Genomic DNA, 23,435 nt, shown 5'->3' on the forward strand with positions numbered 1-23,435 from the left:
AAATGTGTATCGTTCAAATAAAGTGGAAAAAGGTGTATTAAATAATTAAGCACAAAGCACACATCAATAAAAAGACAATCGAGGTTTAAGCTGGCGATCGCTAAAGGAAGGTGGTCAGTCATGGGTCTACCAAGGGGTGGGGGGATGAGGAGGGCGGCAGTCGCCGATCTTGCCCAGGGCGGCAAAATCCCTAAGACCGGGCCTGATCACTGTTCAGGGTGTCCCAGACTATATCTCTTAAACGAATAGCTTTTCGAATAGGACAAAGCTGGTCTATTCCATTTGTAATACACTTTAATAAGGCGTACAAAAAATCATCCCCTAAATATTCATCCCTTAAGTTACAACCTCTAACTTTAATTTTTATAATAGCACCCTGTATATTTTTTTATAGTTTTGAATGTGGTCTTCTATCGTATATTCAACAGATTTTTTAAAAATAAAATCGGTTTGTAAATAATCAAGAAAATATCAGTTTATTTTTTATTTTTGTTATGTGTCCCAGACTAATTTATCCAGGCTATATCTCTTAAACGAATAGAGATTTTCGAATGGGGCAAAAACTGATATATTCCATTTGTAATACACTTTAATATGGGGTAGAAAAAAATCATCCCTTAGTTACAACCCCTAACTTTAATTTTTAATAACTACAGTAGAATCCCGATTATCCGTGCTATGATTTTGTATTACTTAAATTGCATTTTTGAGGTTTTATCAAAATAACTGTAAATCACTCGACGGAAACTCTATACGCGTAGAGGGAGACTCATAATGAAATAGTTATTTGTTCTGTTGTCTTTTTATGGTAGGTATACATGTATGGATATACGTAATATGTATTGTAATAAGAAATAAATGTTCGGATTATCCGTGCTTTTCAATTATCCGGGCCAACGTCCGGTCCCGAGGAGCACGGATAATCGGGGTTCTACTGTATACCATAATTAACAGAAATTAAAAATAAACTGATATTTTTTTAATTATTTACAAACCGATTTTATTTTTAAAAATCTGTTGAATAGACGATAGAAGAGCACTCTAGAAACTCTAAAAAAATATACAGGGTGTTATTAAAAAATTAAAGTTAGGGGTTGTAACTATTATAAGGGATGAATATTTAGGGGATGATTTTTTCTGCGGCATATTAAAGTGTATTACAAATGTAATATATCAGCTTTTGCTCCATTCGAAAATCTCTATTCGTTTAAGAGATATAGCCTGGATAAATTAGGTTGGGACAACCTGTATATTTGTTACAGTTTTTACTGCACTATCCTCGGACGAACAGCACAAAACCAAAGGACCTTCATTTATTAAAACAAAAGGTTATTTCAATCAGTAGAGCAATATTTTTATTTTAATTCAGAAACTTCTTAGTTCAGAAACTTTTATAACTTAAACTTAGCTGCATAGAGAAACAGTAGACATACTGTTAGTAGTAGTAGACATGTTATATCTTGCACATTTCACAAATTTACAATAAATATAGACATACTGGAAAGATCTTTTATTTGTATCCAATAAAATTATTACAAAATAACCGATATTTAAAAATCTGGATTTCCCCAACGTATCTGTAACAAAAATGACAAATTCTTGCATCATTTCGTTAACGTACCTTTAGAAACTTACGTCAGTCCTCGCTCTGAGCTTTCTATCTATAAGAGCACACAGAGTTTCTGACCTGACCGAAAGGGAATCAATTTTTTCGATAAGTTGCTGGTATGGCGATAAAGGTTGAGCACCCATAACCACATGCCCTAACTTAGAATCGATCTTAGCATCCAATCGTGCGTTTCTGATCAAATTCACGATCCAGCATTCAGCTTCGTCTGGATTCATGTTGAGCTTTTCGGCTAACATGCCTATACTGATGCATTGATGAATTCTGCAGAATGTCTCGAAGATCATAAGTCTGGCGTTTTCTACGAATTCGTCTAAACAGGAAATTAGGAAGAAGTCGTTTAGTAAAACTGTTTGGCATTCATGTAATTTTTGACGGGCTCCATCGAAATCGAAGTTGACGTAAAGGTGTTCCACAAACTCTGTAATGGGATCTCTGAAACAAAAAAATAGACAAATAAGGCGTCGATTTAATACATTGAAGTGTAACACAGTCGATCTTATGACCGTTTATACATAAAAGGTGTGCCTATTAACACTTTGGCTGCATTACGGGACAAATAGACCTCGTATTACATTAACGGTTGGCTGCTTTGACTGTATCGTAACGCACGGTGGCAAATGGGGTATACGGGACATATATGTCTTGTAATGTACTCAACGTAAGTTTATAAATATCTCTAAACGCAGCCAAGGTGTTAACTAACAAGAATGAAACTGAGGTACGGATACAAATTAATGAAGAACAAAACAATGAAGTTAAAGAAGACTTTCGAAATATAATGGAAGATATTAGTGATGATGCAACAAGACACATGATGTGAACAAGACAGAAAATGTAATTTTACCTGAAGGGTACAAAAAAGGGTAAAAATACTAGAGAAATACAGTGACAATGAGATATATAGCTATTGAAGCCATGTAAAAAGGTTTCCATAGACAGTAGAAGAGTTAGGAAACAGAACAATTTATGGATAAAAGTAATGGAGAGAGAAATAGAATCAATTAAAAAAAACAGAAGTGGTATGGCAATAAAAATAGAAAATCATTTTAAAAAAATAGAGGTATTTTTGGAGGCATATGTTAACACAGAGTCACTAAGGTCCAATTTCTCATATCGAGTTCAACTCCAGTTTTACCTGAACTTTTAGTGAACGTCAGTTTAAAGCAGTGGCGGCCGGTCAGGGTCGGCAGTGCCGACCCACACATTTATAGATATTATAGATTTTTTTAATATTCAATTCAATCAGAGTTTATGTCATTTTTTGTATCTATTAAATAAAAAAAACTGTCAGATAATACAGACTAAATGTTATTCATGGTTTTTAAAAGGATTCGACCAATCCAAGCGTTAAGTGATTCCTGCGCATAAGAGACTTTTCAAAAAATGAATGATCCGAGCCATTCATCTGACTGATCGGCTAGCCGACCCCAGCTCATCCGTAGCTTGACGATTTACACGTAAAACTCAACGAAAAATACAAGTCGATGAGAAACCAAACATACATTTCTCCGTACGCATTAAGCGGCAGGTACGGCACATTTAAATCTGCCGGTTTCATTTGGAAGCATCGGCAGAAATTGTAAAAAATAATCACGCCGTTTTACGTCGTTTAATTGATATTGTAATTTTTTAAGTTGTCAGGAATTATCATTTATTTATAGATATATAATATCGTATAATCGTTATATCATATAATTATAGATAACTAATAAAATTGTTTAAGAAATACGACTTGGATTTTCTAATTTACTTTCTGATTCTAAGATATTTAGCGGCATGTCTAAAACAGTACAGAATGAACTAATATAATCAATTAGTTACATTTTGAATAACGTTATTGGATCTGAAATTCAGAAAACCATTTGCTTTTCGCTAGAAGTAGATGAAACTTCTGATTATCATGTCATTTACAATAATTATCAACTGTTGTCCGATACGCGTTACATGGTAATATGTATGAGAGGTTTTTAGGTTTAACAGACGTGAGTAAAAGCAATAAGGCAGAAAATGTTTTTGGTGTTTTAAAGAACAGATTAAAATTTTTTGATATCAAAAATAAATTGGTAGGGCAAACTTATGACGGCGCTGCCGTGATGTCTGGTGAATTGAACGGTCTCCAGGCAAAAGTTAAAACCACTGCACCACAAGCTTTATTTACTCACTGTCATGGGAATAGAATGAATTTAGTTTTGCAGGATAGATACGTGTAAAACAATTAAAGAATATAGTCTTTTCTTGCCAGTTTAGCTCGCTCAAATGGACTACTGTTTTAGAACAATTTGTTTCGAAAAAAATGCAAACAGTTTGTCAGACGCGATGAAATTTTAAAACTCGGTTAGTTTCCACTGTACAGATTTTCGTGAACAGCTTTTGGAAGTTTTTTTAATTTATTATCGAAGGCGACGATTTTGAAAGTTCTGATGTAATATCTTGATCCGTGAAGCAATCGGTTTGATAACTTTATTAAATGATTACTCTTTCAAAATTCTTTTAAATATTTTTAAGAAAGTGTTTGCCCAAACCGATTTGATATTCATTGTTGTTCAAAAAGATAGAATAAGAAAACTGGTGCAAAACCTCAAAGATTTTCGTAATGATAGTAGTTTCCAATATATACGCAGTGACGTTTTGGGTTCGCTTGATATTTCCGAACCACCCCAAAAAAGACACAGGCATGATACATATCTCGAAAAACGAGTATATTTTGAAATTTTGGATACCTACTATGTATTATGCAAATAGATACTCGTTTTTCGAATTTTGAAGATTTGCAAATTTTTGACCTCTTTGACGATTCAAAATTTAGAAGTTACCTTCGCCAAAGAATTTTCAAGATATTTATTATTACAAATTACGCTGATCCAAATATTTTCAGAAAGTTGGATAAGTTACAAAATATGTGTAATTTTATATAGTAAGTACTGCAATTCATTACAACAAACTGATCATCAATTCTCTTATTACCACCAACTTCTGCTTTAAATGAACGGGATTTCTCTTGTCCGAAACACCATGAAAAAAGAGAGAATGTCAAGTAAACCAAACAAAAAAATCTCCTATGATGATTTAAGCCTTTTAATTAGATGGTATACCTATATGAGGAGACAAAAAGACCTTGCCGACCCTGTCTCTAAGGCCACGAGCCGCCACTGGTTTAAAGTCAAAATCGTCTTTCTCAATTCACGTTCAACCGATGGCAGTTTAAACTACGTTCACCTTGAACGATGGAATTCAGCCATTCAAAGATTTCAGAACCCAGTTCAGATGATTTCATGGATTACGCATACGTTGTATTAACACAAAACGCTGTCATAATATAAATATGACCTATTTTATAATATTAAGCCTAACGATAAACGATAACAATATTTTTGTTTTTATTACATTTATTTATAATTATTAAAATGACTATTTGACTATAAATACTTAAATTTAAGACGAAGTAGTTTTCAATCCTAATAGTAAATTATTAATATTGTAAATATTAAAAATATTACTAAAAGATTTTTAAATTGAAAACTTATTGGTACACTTTTTTAAATTGAAAACTTATTGGTACACTTTCCTGGTGACACCTCCAAGACTTCTACAATTTGCAAGTCAAATGGATGCTGCAGTGAAGACGAGAGGGAAGGAATTATACACTATGCAATTCACATCCCCCGTCTGCAGCTGGTAAAGTTCCAACGGAAAAATGCACCTAGTTACTCTACGGAGTAATACGACTATAAAATAAAATAAAATAAAAATGTATACCATTTTTATTCAGTTGCAATGCGAAGGCAAAACAATCTTACTTTTCAATTAGAATACGGAGTGCAGTCCAGTCCCTTGAATCGCGATTTTCGGCTCTTATTGGAGCCTTCATCGGAAGGAACGTAGGCACTATTAGGATTGAAAACTACTTCGTCTTTCAATGCCAGATGGCGCTAGCCACCTACTATCATCACTTCGGTTGCAATGGGTGGGAAAACCTCTCGATACGAGTCAGTTAAAATATGGAGAACAGTGCCTACGTTCCTTCCGATGAAGGCTCCAATAAGAGCCGAAAATCGCGATTCAAGGGACTGGACTGCACTCCGTATTCTAATTGAAAAGTAAGATTGTTTTGCCTTCGCATTGCAACTGAATAAAAATGGTATACATTTTTATTTTAACTTAAATTTAACTTTATTCAAAAACAGCATAAAAAAGGTCCTACAAAATGGTGATAGTTTTTTACCTTTTGCCATCTATTGGCATTTCTCGAAAGCTGTAGAATGTGCACTAACAATTAGAAATGCATTCCAAATAAAACCAAAGTTCACCGGTAAACCTCGGTCAACTGAACCATAGATTAACACAGGTATGAGAAATCGACTCTAAGACAATAATAAAGTCAATAGTGACCACTACTGTCACAGTAACAAAGGAAGAAAAAATAAAAATCATTAAAAACAATAAGAAATGTAGTAAATAAGATATCAAATAAAGATAAGCACAATAAACCATGAAATACAAGTATAAATAAAAACTGTGAACATAGGTGCTTAGTAAAAGTGATAATAGATAAGATTTCACAAAGTAAAGATTAATACAACGGAGATACTATAAAAAAAAGACATTTATACAAAAAAGTATAAAAATCATGGAAAAGCAACTTACAGGAAAAATAGATGGTCTTTTACATAAAGTTTTTTCAGGCAAACATGATCATAGCTGCCAATCCCAAAAAACATTTACAAACCTGTAAGTGTAGCTTTCTTGCTGAATAACTTTAACTAAGTCCTTCAGTGCTGATCTCCTTCCACGATTAATAATTACAGCTGTAGCCAAATACCTCAAGATATGAGGACACATGGTCTGGATGGCGTTGAGGTAGTGTGGTCTATACAAGAACATTTCAATAATCAATTCTCTGCCCATAACATGATTGAAAAACACAAAGAGAGACCAATGGATCAACCAAGTCCTCTGTTGGAGAAGCTGCAAACTGTTGCCAGAAAACTGATTGGGACTGGAATCAATATATTCCCTCAGTTTGTTGAGATCTTCCAGGGCTGAATCCCAGTTTTGGTACAGAATTTCTGAAGCGAATTTTCCCCACAAGGCACTAAGATAGTTCCTGTCATTGGGAGGTAATACCAGCATACAGAAGTACAGGTAGGATGTAGATACTGTGTAGTTGCCACAGTCGTATCTGTATTTGGCTAGTTTGTGAAGACTGTCGATCAATTCAATTTCAAACTAGAAAAGAAAATTAAATTTATATTTTAACAATTATTATTATACAGTTTTTATTTACAACAAAAGTATAATACCATCCAAAGCAAATGTTTAACCATTAGTCTCCCCACAGTACTTTTAAGTACCACCAAAATGTTGGTACCTTAAAATCCTAAGTATTGAAGTAGATCTAATTTGAGATTGTTCTGTTAAATATCATTTATTATTTATCAGCTGATGTTTGATAATTCAAATGTCATTCAAACGATTTCGTGTTAAATACACAATAAGATTTTAGTCCAGAGAAATAAGGTTTTTGTCGGGACACTTGAGCAGCCAGGTTGCAAATGGATTTTTTGGGTACTATATACCTAATACATTATAAATACAAAAATGCTTGTCACAGTTTGGACGAGAAACTTACAAATAAGGGTCAAAAATGGCAGTTTTTTTTCATTTAAATCGTTACAGGTAAAAATAGGGTAATTAAATATCTTAAATAGTCTTCTTTTCGTAGATGAGCCAAGGTTTAAAATGGCACTTTTTGGATTTTGGTCCGATCCTTATTTGTTTTGCAAAATGCAAACTAAGACTAAAATTTCAAAAATAAAAAATGTGTTATAACTTTTGCGAAAATGGCCTTAAGACTCATATTGCACAAAAAGTTGAGTCAAGCATTCCATATAATGCACAAAAAATTTTAAGACGATTCGTAAATTAGTTTAAATTTTATACAATTTGTTTATCGCAAAGATCTTTCTTTTTTCGCAATGTTATTGTTCAGAAAATAATAATGACATAGCAATTCTGTGGAAACCACATGCAAGAATAATAGTTATATTTTTAAAGTATTGAAAAAAATCATTAAAAACTCGTTTTTATCACTCCGAAAAAAGTTTAGTAAAATAGAGTCATTTTTGGGTTCTAAACAATTTGAATAACTTTGGTAATATTGACTATAAAGTAAATCTATTTTGGATTTCAAAAGCTGGTATTTTTATATGAATTTTCAGAAAAAAACTTTTTGCCTAGGTTAATTAGATTCAAAGTTAGCCACTTTTATTATTAAATTCGTAGTTACTTCTATATACATTAAATTCTCCTGTAACAGTGTTAGTTACCATACTACTCCGAAACGGCTTGGCCGATTTTTATAAAATTTTACTCGTTTATCCTGTAGGACGTTCAAAAGGTTTTTATCTATTTTTTATACCCATAAGTTATAAGGGGTACCTTAAAATTATCTACCTTAATTGTATATGATGTAGAATTAAAAAATACATACAACCCTTAATTTTCACTCTTCTATCACCAACCCCTATTTGTTAATAGCCATCTATATATTTACATCTATAAAATTCTCCTGTCACAGTGTTAGTTTTCATACTCCTCCGAGACCGCTTGACCGATTTTTAACAAATTATATATGTATATTCGGTAGGTCTTAGAATCGGTCGTAATTTATTTTTCATATCCCTGAGTGATAAGGGGAGTTCCCCCTAACATTTTGTAATGTTAGGTAGGGTTGTGTGTACATAACGTACTCTATAAGACTACGAGTACATACAAATTTAAAAAATTATGATCAAAATCCATCAACAAGATCCAGCGATATTAATCGCAGCATATGTTTGCAGAATCAGTTTCATTTTTTGAGTGAACGTATTTTAGTAATTCCCCTCCACCGACTACGAATTAATTCCGTTCGGACGCCATTTTTAAAGCTTTATTAACCACTCTGCTGAGGTTCAAAGTTTACTCAAACTTTTACACATAACCTATATATCTTCAACTTCAAAATGGCTCTAGTTAGGTTGCTTAATTGTTATAAACAAAGTAGCCGTCAATTAAATACAAAAAAGTGGCTAACTTTGATCGTAATTAACCTAGGCAAAAAGTTGTTCTTTGAAAATTCTTATAAAAATACCAGTTTTTCAAATTCCATTGTAGTTTTAGCCTCCAGTCAATATTAACAAAGTTATTCAAATTGTTTATAAGCCAAAAATGACCCTGTTTTAGTAAAATGTTTTCTGAGTGATAAGAATGACTTTTTAATGATTTTTTTAAATGCGTTGAAAATATGACTATTCTTGTTTCATGCTGTTTGAATTGCTGTATCATTATTATTTTCTGAACAATAACATTGCGAAAAAAAAAATGCTCTTTAGGATAAACAAATTGAATAAAATTTAAACCAATAGACGCATCATCTTAAAATTTTTTTTTTCATTATATGGACTGTTTGACTCAACTTTTCATGCAATATGAAAGTCCTAAATTCATTTTCGCAGAAGTTATAGCAAATTTTTTATTTTCGAAATTTTAGTTTTATTTTGCAATATCCAAAGCAACAAGTAATCGGACCAAAATTCAAAAAACGCTATTTTAAACCTTGGCTCATCTACTACAAGAAAAATATTATAAATAAGATATTGAACACTCTCCCCTCTATTGTATAATCTCTATTGCAGTGACATATGCGACAATAGACTAACCAACACTAATTTGCTACAATTTGCTGATGACACTGCAGTGATATCATATGGAAAAAATTTAATAAAGACAATGGACTTATTGCAGAGGCAGGTGGATGACACAATATCTTGGATGAATAAATGGAGATTAACAATAAATCCTTCTAAAACAAAACTAATAATATTTAACCATAGAATCCAAGATCACTCACCAACTATAAACATATGCGACAATATTATTAAACCCTCCCAAACTGTTAAGTATTTGGGAATAGAAATAGATAACAAATTGACGTTCAACCACCACACAACAGTTATAAAAAGGAAAATTATAACTAGAGCAAAACACTTCAGAAGTTTAACATACAAGAATGAGGGAATTACGATTGAAACAGCAGCCAATATTTAGAAAATGATTTGCAGGCCCATGCTGGAGTATGGTTCTGCAATTTTCTATAATTCTAAAGGCCCTGCTAAAAATAATATAAAAGTGGCTGAAACAACTAGCCTTCGACAAATTACTAGAATGCGTCATCCTGATAATCCACTTCACAATCCATCCAACAGAATGCTGTACGAGGAAACTGGAATTGAACCTATTAATGAGAGACTCAATAAGCTGTTTAATTATCTCTTTATTAATGACAGTAACCATAGAGAAATAAAAAAAAGAGAGACGTCAAAGGATAGGGAATAACTGGCACAATCTTTCTGCGCAGGTAAGTAGCACATAGGGGCGCTGCTGTTTCTGAAACTAAAATTTACCCATGGTACAATAAAGTATTTTGATTGTACCGTGAAGAAAATTTACATTTTTGACAATTGACATTGACTTTGTGTTTTTAGGACGCCATTTTGTTGTGAGAATTTGCAATTTCCCGGCCCGGCCCGGCATAAATAGATAATTTGGCGGTTTGTACATGGTTTGTACTGAATACTACTGAACTGAACATATTTTCATTGCTGGATAGTGCCGGAATTGCTGAAATTGAATATCGGTAGGTGAAAATACAATTTTTTATACATTATATAATCGCCTTTTTCTGTATCGTAACACATATCTTCCTTCAAGCCTCTTTCTCTATATGTATAGTTTCCCATTTCCCTATGAATTTCTTCTATCCAGCTTTTCGTAGGTAATCTGTCGTCTTCCGTACGTTGTAGTGGCTTAAAACATCTTAGTTGCTTTGTTTACAATTTGTATGAATTGTATTGTATATTGTATCCATTATCTCCAATATTCTTGTATTTCTGATTTTATATATTCTTGATATACGAGCAGCTCTTATCCAGAAGGTTATTTCAGTTTCCCTGAGCATCTTTTCGGATTTTTCTTTTAGTGGTCAAAATTCGCTGCTATATGTTACAATGCTGTTATAGATGTTATGTTTATTTTCTTTGGAGATACTTTTGGTCCCATAGGATTGTGTTTAATAATGCCATAGCTTTCCTTCCTTGCGTGCACTTTTCTTTGCTATTCTTGTCCAATGTTCCATCTTGTGTAATTTTAAGACCCAAGTATTTATATTCCTGACAGTGATTAATAGTTATTTCATTTTCCAACGATAGATTTTGCTGTATACCTCCAACACACATATATTCCGTTTTATTGGTATTCATTTCCAAACCCCAGTGCAGGTACTCTTCTAAGATTTTGTGTGTCATATAATATTCAATATCGTTATAACCCTAGGCCGTAAGAATCTGATCATACGCAAAACATAGAGTGTATAGCATGTTATCATCAGTTTTATTTATTGACTTCTTAATTCTTACCATTCAAGTTTAAATTATAGGTCTCTATGCATACCATATCTCTTTATTGATTTTTAGTTTTCATTAAAAGAAAATTGATTTGTTTTTTCGTTCTAGGATTGGGAGTATAGACAGACTCGACAAAGACATCAACTTTTGAAAAGGATAATTACGAAGTACAGCAACATTAAAGATAACATTAATGTCATTAGGTGGGTAAATAATTATTTTATTTATAATAAATATTTTTACTTTAATCCACAGAGACATAAGATAAAAAAGAACTTTGTTGGTAGGTAGGTATATGACAAATATTTTGTGTTTTATGGACCTCGATAACTAAAATCTCTGTTTCCTGCAGTGGGTTCGGTGGACTTTTTAAATTAATAACTATGTCCAAAAATGTACCCTTAAAGTGGTGGTCAATAAATTTTAATAATTATTGTAAAAAATTAACATACAACCAAATTTTTAAATTACATTCATGTGGTGTTTACAACAAATCAAAATTGCTTTCTTTTATGAGTTAATTTCTCAAAAACTATGATGTGATTAATTACTGCATTCTACTAAAAGTAATGTTAATTCAATATTTTTCAGTAATTAATAATATTTTTTTCTTAGTTGCAAAATGCTATTTGTGTATTCTTAGAAATACTTTTACAAATTTAATAAGAAAATCACTTTACATTTTGAGTTAGTTCAACTCCCTAACCTCGATATTCACGCTCTATATGCATTGTATTAAAATTGCCTTCTGTTTTATTTTCAGGAACTTGGAATTACAGAGAAGTGATATAGACTAATCATCATCATCATCAGCCCCTCTAGATCCACTGCTGGACATAGGCCTCCCATGTTTGTAGACAAGTAGACTAATAGAATAACAAGTATAGTGTAAGTACATGTAAGTAGGTAGGTTAACACCTTGGCTACCGTGTGAGATGCCAGCATTTCACACAAAATATTGACTGTAATACCGTGTGAGACGCTGGCTTCCATTGTTATTAAATGATTTAAAATGCTCTAAAGCGAGAGTTTTTAGTTTCTCATATTGGTTTCAAAATAAGGATAAAATGGTACAAAATTACAGGTTATTAGTTTAAGTGATCGCTAACCAAGGTGTTAAACGTTAATAAAGGTATGGTAGTTATATTGTATGTAGGTACAGTTGAGTCCATGGTTCTCATTAATACCTGGAGAGATAAAACACATACTTGTTACTTAGCACCATTGTGTTCCACACATGACACTAAAGACAAACCAGCTACTGCCTGTTATTAAGTAAACATACATGTTATTTTTATGAACTTTCTAGATTCAGTACATCGAAAAAATAGAGGTGCAAAAAAGACGCTTGGGGACGTTTTCAGATTTAAGTACAATTTGCAACATTTCTGGTTTGTTTATTGTTTGTTTTTCACAACTAATTTTATTTTGGCATTAATTTACATACAAAGTTCACCTCATTCACACAGATTGTCATAACCACTTTCTGCCAATGGACTCAACTGTAAAATTAGTTTATCATTTTATAGTGTAAATACAAATAAAAAACTAGTATTGTAACAAAAGTCAGTGTTTTGTAAGTAGGTAGGTTAAATTTCAATAAAGGTTCTGTTTAGTTACAATTTATAGTGGTTATATTGTATGTAGGTAATATTAGTTTATCATTTTGCAATGTCAAATTCTAAATCCAAACCCAGTAAATATGTTCACGGATGTTTAGCTTCCTATTGTAATAACAAGTATTTTCATCCTGTCACAGACCCAGAGTATACAAATAAAAAGTTTTTTAGATATCCAGATAAAGATTTAAAAAGACGTCATGACTGGTTTGAAATTATTGGTATTGAATTTACTGAAACTAGGTGTTATTTATGTGAAGATCATTTTGAGGAAACACAATTTACAAGCAGTTTAAAAACAAAACTATTAAATAATGCAGTGCCCTCCAAAATAATTCACATATCCAATGTCCATGATCAACTTTTGCCTATACCTGCACATTTATCTGATGAAATCTCTGTTTCAAATGTACACATTTTTAGTAACAAAGAAATAGTTCCTCCATTAATAACCCAGTCAAGAATAAACGCTCAATTTCCAGTCAGCATGATAATGAGTATAGTATTACACCTAATTTAGACCTAAACATTAGAAAAAAAGCCACAACTCGATAAAACTGCCTTGTCGAAAAAACACTAAGAGCCGAAAAGTTTTAAAAATATTGAATTTAACTAATGGTATCACCATAATAATTTAATTGGAACGTACACAAGAGTTTGGGGGGTTTAAGGGAACAAAACCCCCATAAAATTTTTATGGGGTACACAAATTTCACTATAATTTTTCTTTAAGATATTCCTGCCATAAAAATGCCACATGTCAATTTTCAATAAAAAATCTCTAATAGTTTTCAATATATTCGAAAAAATCGATTTTCATTTTGTAACTTTAAAGGGCTGTAACTTTTTTTATGTGTATATTTGTAATAAGGTAAGTTAGGTTCATTCAAACTATTTTTGGTCAAAGAATAGGTGATTTAGTTTATGACCTGTATTTTTGTTACACTCTGTATATATGTATCCTATTTTTCTAAAAAGTTCTGAGAGAAATGTAGAATAACTTATAAGGTTTTTTTAGACTACTAGACAAATTTGTAATATATATCTGCATTTTGTAAAAGATAAGATAATTAAAGAATAAAGAGCGGGGACATGCATGCATTTTGTGTTGATCTGTGTTTTACATCATTATTTCAAAACAATTTTACTGCATAGATTTTCTTATTTTGTTTTATCAGCACTCCATACATGCATGCGGTAAGTGGGGGGTCCCCGTGAGGATTAATAAAAATATAATATATGTAGTTTTTTTCCCAGTGTTTATATTATTTCCTATTTTTCTGAAAGTTCTGAAAAAAAATATCTTTCTTTAGATATTTTTAGGCTACTAATCAAACTAGTAATATCTGCATTTTGTAAAATATAAGATGAATAAAGAGGTCGCCGTGAAGATTAATAAAAATAAAATGTGTGTAGTTTTTTTCCCAGTGTTTATTCCCATATTTTACGAAGATCTATTTACAAAACCAACATAACTGTATTTTTAATATTTTTTCTGTAATTTTTTTGTGTAAAAATGTAATTTCTATGAAAAAATTTAGAATTTTAATATTATTTATGACATAATAAAATAATGTGTAAATAATATTACAATTTCCAAATTATTTCATAGAAATTAGGTTTTTACACTAAAACATTAAAGAAAACTTAAAAATACAGTTATTTTGTTTTTGTAAATAGATCTTCATAGCTAAGTGAAATCTAAAATAATTTTAAATATCCCGCCACGCCCGCTTTTAGCCGTGTAGTTCGGTAAGTAGTTCATCGAGTCGCTAGCGTCTAGTGTGACAATCAAATGTATGCAACCAAGCACTCTCTTCTCTTTTTATTTCTCTATGACAGTAACAAAAATTTGATTGAGCCCCACATTGTGAAGATACCAGAGGACAGTGCCCGTAGATGTCCAGGAAGAACTCTTTTTGAAGAAATCTGCTACACATCAAGACAATAAACAACTTTATTCAAGTCATCATCTGTATTGTAACTAATTGTCAGTGATATTGTGATTACCGCCACATACAAATATTTTTATTTTTTTTTTAATTATTGTATTGTATTAATATTAACAAAAAACATATATTGTAATAATGTATATTAATTGTGTAAATTGGCTGAAAGACTTCGGTCGATGGCCTTTTGGTACATTGTATCAATAAAGTATGTCTCTCTCTCTCTCTCTAAGATATTGAATTACCCTATTTTTACCTGTAGTGATTTAAACGAAAAAACTGCCATTTTTGACCCTTATTTGTTAATAACTAAGTTTCTCGTCCGAACTGTGACGGGCATTTTTGTATTTGTAATGTATTAGGTATATAGTACCCAAAAAACCCATTTGCAACCTGGCTGCTCAAGTGTCCCGAACATAGTATATTTTTGCCTTATTTCCCTGGTGTATTTATACATAGTCTAAAGGATCATTGGAAAAAACTATGCTTTTTTTTTAGCTTGTTTTAAAACCAAGACCAAAAAACTAAACAAAAAAAAAGTTTATTTTAAAAGGTTATGACTGAAAAAATAAGGCAGACTTAAGAGTACTGTTGGGAAGTAGCTGTCAAACATAGATTTATAATACTCTAGATTGCGCCTTACGATCTGAAAATGGGTAACGGTTGCGACAGAGATAAATGAGCCTATTTGGTCGGTAGTCTCTTTCTAATTCAAGGGGAGTATCGACGACGTCACTATCCTACTCTGTCGTTGAGTATTTTAGATGGTTTGACAGTTCGAGCGGATGGCGACGAGAACTGGTCGTTTGTCTTCGGACGTGGATAATCCTGGTTCGAATCCCATACCAATCTTTACTTTTTTTATTTAATCAATATTGCGTTTATTAGATATTATTACATCTCTAAAATAAATCTATGCAAAGAAATATATAACAAATAAGAAAAACTGTGTAGGTACCTATAGATTTTTAAAAATATAAAAGCCAATGTTATTTTTTTTAATAAGTTAATGGTAGAATAGTATAAAGTAATTAAAAATATCGGTAAAAAATTACCAATAATTAATATCAACATAATGTACCATCGATTTATTAATTGAATCAGTCATTTCAAAAACAACACGAGTCACATATTCCTAATTTTACAGAAGAGCAAAGAAAACTTAACTATATAGTCGAAAGATGGATGAAATGGATGACATCAAAATTCAAAGTTACATTGTAGTTTTGTTCCTAATGTTTTTACTGGACTGGTGTCATTTTTGCACACAACGTTTATCTTAAAGGAGTCTATTCCTCTCAAAAAGTTAGTTTCTCAAAATTGTGGACTTGGCTGTTTTTGAAATGACCGATTCAATTATAAGTAATTAGACATTATTTTTATTTATGAAACTATTGTTACAATTTTTTAAAAAAGTAGAAGCAAATATTATTCACATCATTCGAATAAGGACGAATTTATATTAATAACGAATGACTTTTATTTTACTATGCAGTTCACAAATTATGTATTCCAATATTAACTTACTTACTTACTATACATAGGTACATTTATTATCTGCTAGATTTACTTAGGTCCATTTTTCAGATGTAAAAATATCTAAAGTAAAGTTGGTATGCGATTCGAACCACGATTATCCACGTCCGAAGACCAAAGAGCATTTCTCGTCACCACCCGCTCCAACTGTCAACACATATTACTCGATAAAGTGGGATAGTCACGTCGTCGATATTCCCCTTAAATTAAAAAGAGACTACCGACCAAATAGGCTCATTTATCTCTGTCGCAAACGTCACCCATTTTAAGATCTCAAGGCGCAATCTAGAGTATTATATATCTATGCTGTCAAAAAAATCTAAAAGTGATGGGAGCCAAGGGTGAAAATAACTGCTAAAGTAATGACCACAACATTTTCATAGAATTGTGGTTCGTAATGTGTAGATATGTACCTTGAATTCTTTTGACAAATATGTAATAAGTGTTTTCGAATCTCTCATGTTTTCCATATTCTTCATAACTTCTTCAGATTCCATAATCTTAAGGATAGGCTTAACCTCTTCTTGCAACTCTGCTAGCTGCTGCACAACATGATTACGCCTCTGTTTTAGGTCCTCGGGTATTTCCTGATCAGGGTACAGTTGTTTTCTGATATCAATAGCATAATCTATCATATTAGTCTTGCTTAGAATATCTAATTTGGCTTTTAACAGTTCGGTCTCATTGTAAATCTACAAAAAGAAATAAATATGTTAGCACACCATCAACAAACCTAACCTCTACTTACTCCTTTTGCGGACAGAAATTCCAATAAGGGAAAAACGAGATGCCGGTCTAAATACTGGCCCATCTTCGAAGTTAAGTCGAACTTTGCCATGATTGTGTTATTAATACTTTCTTCAATATTTACTACTTTCAATATTTTAAAATTCAACAAGCAGAGCTACGAGAAGTAGCCTCTAAAAAGATGACATATGAGTCAATTGTCAATTTTTTATATTCTGTCTAAATCTTGACCCGTGGCGTAGCGGCGTGTAATTTGGGGTGCCTATATAAACTTGAATCGACGAAATGGGCCTTTTGAGTTATTTAAAACGCTGAAAATTGAAAAGACTATTTTTTAGTAATAATAAAAACCGATATTTACTGCGGTTACGTTACATGATATTTAAGATTAAAATAGTATTGGATGTGGTAGAATGTAGACTCTTTGTATAATTACCAATTGAACAGTGAAGCTGTTAGATCAATTTTCCGATTCAATCATTTCTACTGTTCACAGTTCTGTGTTTGTGTTTACTTTTGAGTAGGTATTTCGTTTTCTTGACAACGAAAATGTTCGGTGTGGAATTAATAAGTGCGTGCCATGCGGAAAAGTGTATAAACGTAAACATGATTTAAAAAGACATGTAAAAAGTTTGCATCCCGACAAATTGGATGCAATTGCCCCTTTAAAAGTGCTTAAAGGCAACGTCTATAAGTGCACACATTGTGATAAACAATTTAGATATAAGTCAAGTTTAAACTTTCATGTCAAAAAAGTGCACACAAATGAATCAGTTTCTGCTTCGGTTTCTGCAGAAACTAAAACATTTCAACATAAATGTTCTCTGTGTAATTATCATGCAACTTTTAAAAAGGACTTTATTGAACATTATGAAACTTCTCATAGCATTCCTATACAATACGATACAATAGAGTTTTCCAACCATGATGACTTTATTTCTTGGAAGAATAAAATATAGCTTGAAACAAATGCTAGTTTTATTGCGGAAAAGGGAAAAAGGCAGGAATAGTGAACTACATAATACATAATATATGCCACCGTAAATAAACAGACCCGTTTCGCGATTCAAGTTTATATAGGCAACACAAATTACACGCCGCTAATATTCGGGTCAGGATCTAGAATCGAGTAATTTTTTCTAACCTATAAAAGTGTTGCCAACATTTTAATTATTTACAATAACGTGTTCTTAGATATGGCAACACTGCCATGCGTCATATAGAGGGCCTATTGACAAATTTCAATGTTCTGACCAGTGATGTGGGAGGGAGTCTGACGTATTGCGGGGGCTAAAATGATAAATAATTGGAAATTCAAAGTAATTAGTTTATAAAAAGTTATATTGTCCTCACACACAAAAATCTAATGGTTATATATGATTACATGTGAAGAAAAAATTAATTTACAAAAATGAGAAAATTAATAAAATCTGCTAATGGAACGACAAGTGGCATACATAATCAAATCACTGACATTTGACATTTACATTTACACAAATGTTGTGGTCGTAAAAGTTATCTCTATAGTTTTAAAAATACTCATTATTATAGAATATAATATTATAATTACATACTGAATATGGCCTCTTCATCGTCATTAGAAAATTTGGAAACACAGCTAGAGATGTTTATAGAAAATGTTCGTCAAATCCACATTATTGTAAGTGATTTCCAGCCTCAGAGTCAAAATGTATTAAATCAAAAACTGTAAGTATTTGGTCTTAGTAATTTGTTAAATTAATTAATTATTAAACTTCTTAAGGTTCCATCTGCTCTCGAAGGTTGGATATCATTATGGCAATTCTGATTTTACATACATCAGCTCTAAATAGTTGGTTATAGCTTAGACTAAACCATTTCCTTAGTAACCAGGAGGTTCGTCTTCTTCTTACATGTCTTTTACCTTTTATTTTGTCCTCTATAATCAAACTAAGCCGAGTATAATGAGGATCTTTTACTATTTGACCGAAATATTCAAGCTTCTGCCTCTTAATTGTTTGTATAATTTTTTTCCTCTTATTAACCCTATCAAGGGCTTCAAGATTGCTAATTTTGTCTACCCAAGATGCTTATAGCATTCTTGAATAACACCATTGCTCAAACAACTTGCAATTTCTTTAATCTCTAATGGTTTCATGTCCAGGCTTCAGATCCGTAGAACAAAGTTGTAAAAACGTATCAGTGCAACAAGCTTATCCTTAGATCCAATCTTAGATCTCTACTACATAATAGATGTTTCATTTTCGCAAATTTTGCCCTTGCTATTTCTATACAGTTTTTTCTGCGTTATGACTAACCAATATTCCTAGATATTTGTACTAGTCTACCCTTTCTATCTGGATATTATAATATGGAGTGTCTCATTGTCTGTTAGATGTTTTATAATGACCATGAATTTTGACCATTAAGAGTAAACAGTAGCAATCAACAGGTAGCAACAAAATATAACTTCGGGAGATAGTATCATAAACTTTGGCAACAGCGGTAATCTTTGGCATTATCTAAGATTAATATTTTGACAATATCATAGTCGCGCTAAATGGAAGTAATAGGATTTTATTATTAATAGATATTTATAAAAATAAACCAAAATGGGTGAAAATTTTATGTTAAGATAGGTATTTAGAAAGGTATTTGCATGAAATATCTAATAATAAAACAATAATAAATAATCATTTTTTGTTGTGAAGCGAAACAAATTTTGATTTTTGCATAATTTTGGCACGGTTTTAATGGACTTTTTCATGGAAGGTTTCACTTTATTTTTCGTTTGATTTACTTGTTCCATTTTGTTAAACTATTGATAATATTTTTAGAATAAAAAATCCTCCTAAAACTTTATATACTCGCATTAGAATTCGAAATATTTTTACGTAAAATATACTTACCTACCTACATATAACTAAAACTCACAATTAACAGCAATCTATTCTTTCAAAGAGGCCAACAACTTATACAACAACAACAAATATATGATAAATTAACTATCAATAAACACTACTTTCCTATGAAACAACAAAAACGAATTCTTAAATTAATACACTACTGCACTGAACAGATATCGTTAAAGATGACAGAACAGATTAGAGAAAATCTGACGCAGGTTTGTCAAAATGACAGTGATAATTTCTCTATGTTGCCTAATTAGTTATTTAGTTATAATATGTTCGATTTCTTGTTAGAAATAAAAGATTTTAGTAGTTCCAAGATTACACAAAATCTAGGCATGGGATAAAAGAGTTTATTTGAAGAAAGTTTTTTTTTTCTTAATGGCGGTACAGGCACCTTTTTTCAATATTTTATTTAGTTATAGAGTAATTTCCAAGTACTAACATATTTCTGAAATTGGGCTCTGTACCGCCATTCTTTATTATATTACGAATATGTGTGCCAAATATCTCGACAAAATATTCAAAATTAGAGACTCAATCTTGGAACGCATTTGTTGCTACCTGTTGATCGCTACTGTAGCCTCTTAAGTCAATTTTAATACCATATATGGTACACTTTTCATTCAACCATTCCAGTACGTTTGTCAGACTTTGTAGAATTGAAGTAAATATGACAGTGTCATCAGCATATCTTATATTATTAAGAATTTCACCATTTATGATCATCCTATACTTACACTCTGCTAATTACTAATATAAACATTTTTTAGGCAAGCATTAGTCCATGGACTACAAGAAGTTGACAAGCTCAAAGCACAAGTACAGGATGTCCACGTCCCATTAGAAGTATTCGAGTATGATTTATTCAATATTTTCTAAAGTTTTCTCTTACATTCCTTTTATTTTAGCTACATAGACCAAGGGCGCAATCCTCAATTATACACGAAAGACTGCATTGAAAAAGCCCTTGCCAAAAACGAACAGGTCAAAGGAAAGATAGATGCCTATAGGAAATTCAAAGCTAACATGTTGGTAGAGCTCAGTAGAACGTTTCCTAATGAATTGAGCAAATATAGAGCTCTAAGGGGAGATGAATAATGTAGATTTTTAGTTATATAAATGGTGTGTAGGTTTAGTTTGTTAATGTTTATAGTTTTTAACAACTAGAATAGATAATTTGTAATTTTGATATCATGGTTATAGTATAATGTAATGATATAATTTTAAAATACATAATTATTTATTGTCGAAGAGGTATATATAATTTGTTACATTCCAAGGATACTAAAATTTCCGAAACCTACACTTTCAAAGTTCAAAATGCTTGGTTAACAACACAGCAGAAAAACAAGATGATTTAAAAGATACTACAGTACAAATGAAGCTTACTTAGTGTACATGCACGTAAGAAAGAAAAGGAAGACAACGGAAAAGATGAATTCTATAACACCTTAGATTTAAACAAAGAATACAATCAATTTCCATGTCATAATGTGAAAATAATTGCTGTGAACCTTAACCTTCTACTAGGCCAATTTTATAAAGGAATTTTTTCTAGCAACTAGAATGAGAGCTTAGATGAAAATTCAAATGATAACGGGTTGAGACTAATAAAATTTGCAAGCACCAAGAAGAGAACCAAAATTTCCAAACAAGAAAAAATGATATACAAAGAAACATGCAAATCCTTTGATTTTTGACAATAAAACTTTACTCAGTTAGATCACATGTTCATATATGTGCCATTTTTCTAACCTTATGGACGTCAGAAGCTACTCCAAATATAGACAGTAACCACTTTCTTGTAATGTTTCCTCTACTGCTTTTTTGGATTCCTCAAACCCCGCGGAAAATTCACCACTGCACTGACTGACAAGTAGATAATATCACAAAGTCATAGCGTTCCGGTACTGCTTAATTTGCGAGTACGAAGAAAGCGGGAACAGTGGCGTACTGATAGATCAGCGGGCCCTGGTTCCAGTTGGGATGCGGGCCCGCCTGCTTGTTTATCAAAAGTTTTTAATAAATATTGAATATAAATCATCATATATCATAAAATGTATCATACATTTTTTATAAAAACTCGATCTAATTTATAGTTAATTTTACTCACGGTTGTTGCTCCAAATTTTAGAGAACCGTTTGGATTGACATGAAATTTGGCATAAACATAGCTAACATCCCAAGAAGCAATTGGACGTAATATTACGATATTACGATTACCTTATCCTAATAATTGACGTCGTTATTCCCGATGTCGGTTGGTCATCAGATTATATTACTTATTAACAGCAACGTTGGTCCATAGGAAAAACAGACGTTGTCCTTGGTTAAGGCTTATTGTGAACCAATTTTGTCCTTAAATTTAATGTCCCATTAGGACAAAATTGGTTGCAGGTCGTAAAATTGCTACTTGGGATGTCAAAGAAAAAAGATGATATTGTGCCGATGTGTGATTTTGTCCGGGGATGAGTTTCTTCCCTTCTCGGGGGTGAAAAAATACACGTTCAAGATAAGTCCGGAATTGGATAAACTAACTAATTCTAAGCAACTTTAGTTCCATAGATTGTTTTCACTAAGTCAATACTTTTTGAGTTATTTGCGAGTGAATATGTTCATTTTTCAACAAAAAAACTATGTTTCTAGAGGGTTTTTCGGAAATAACTCAAAAAGTTCTCTGTATACCCAGTAGGAGCGCAGAGTCGTAGGTAATGAAAAATAGGTTCTTATTCGTCAAATTCCAAATCGAATATTTTAAGTCATCACACCTTTTTTAAAGTGTTTAAAAATCTGAATTTCTGTTTTTCTTTAAAAGTTTCTAGCATCAAAAGTAAACAGTAGGTACGCTCAAAACAAAGTTGGTCATTTTTCTTGGTAAAAAAATCACCACGTAATTAGCATCTCAAATGAAACTAATTGTTACCGCTTCACAAGCACAAGTTACATTGACTTACCTATGTATTGTTTATATAAGTATGATCTAAAAGTTTTATCGGTTCAAAGTTCTCATTTTTGAAAAAAATTGGTTGAGTAAAAATTGTTTTTTAATTATGAAAAAAATTTTTTTAATAACTTAAAAATTATTGGTGATACCAAAAATCTCACGTAGTAGAAAAATAAGCTATTGTAAATATTTTGGACTTTTTGTTTTCCTGAAGACAAAAATTGGTTAAGGTATGGCGATTCAAAATTTGTATACACTCGTGATTAATGACTCGTCTAGCCCATTTAACTACAGCCTTTTCAAAAATAAGCACTATGAACCAATAAATCTTACAGATCTGATCTCAAATGGTTAGAGTAAATCACTGTTATTCTAACATTTTTCCTGTAACTTCAGGTGTTCCTCAAGGTTCACACCTGGGACCGCTACTATTTAATCTATTCATTAATGATATTACCACTTGTTTTTCCCATACAAAAGCTCTCCTTTTCGCTGATGACCTTTATTAAGTGCTTTACAATAATAAGATCTCATGATGATATTCTTGGACTACAATCAGATATTAATAAATTATCCCAGTGGTGCTCTCTTAATGGCATGGAATTAAATGTTGGTAAGTGTTATATTATGCGTTTCTGTAGGAATCACCATTTACTAACACATGACTATACTATTA

The 23,435-nt window shown here is 31.7% G+C and overlaps 2 protein-coding genes across 2 annotated transcripts; one reads left to right on the forward strand and one right to left on the reverse strand.

The window, feature by feature from the left end:
• Positions 1 to 1,495: 1,495 nt before the first annotated feature.
• On the reverse strand, positions 1,496 to 17,133 carry LOC114329492 (eukaryotic translation initiation factor 3 subunit E). The gene is made up of 4 exons (XM_028278622.2): positions 16,926 to 17,133; positions 16,591 to 16,869; positions 6,357 to 6,856; positions 1,496 to 2,062 (listed from the first exon to the last, which is right to left on the reverse strand). Exons 1-4 carry the CDS (start codon positions 17,013 to 17,015, stop codon positions 1,624 to 1,626), a joined length of 1,308 nt encoding a protein of 435 aa, XP_028134423.1. The 5' UTR covers positions 17,016 to 17,133; the 3' UTR covers positions 1,496 to 1,623.
• A 1,248-nt stretch (positions 17,134 to 18,381) lies between these two features.
• On the forward strand, positions 18,382 to 21,066 carry LOC114329536 (mediator of RNA polymerase II transcription subunit 10). The gene is made up of 3 exons (XM_028278683.2): positions 18,382 to 18,631; positions 20,586 to 20,669; positions 20,724 to 21,066. The coding sequence occupies exons 1-3, from the start codon at positions 18,504 to 18,506 to the stop codon at positions 20,911 to 20,913; spliced, it is 402 nt and encodes a 133-aa protein (XP_028134484.1). The 5' UTR covers positions 18,382 to 18,503; the 3' UTR covers positions 20,914 to 21,066.
• The last annotated feature ends 2,369 nt before the right edge of the window (positions 21,067 to 23,435 follow it).

The sequence above is a fragment of the Diabrotica virgifera genome, chromosome 7, assembly GCF_917563875.1.
Source record: "Diabrotica virgifera virgifera chromosome 7, PGI_DIABVI_V3a".
NCBI classification, from domain to species: Eukaryota; Metazoa; Arthropoda; class Insecta; order Coleoptera; family Chrysomelidae; genus Diabrotica; species Diabrotica virgifera.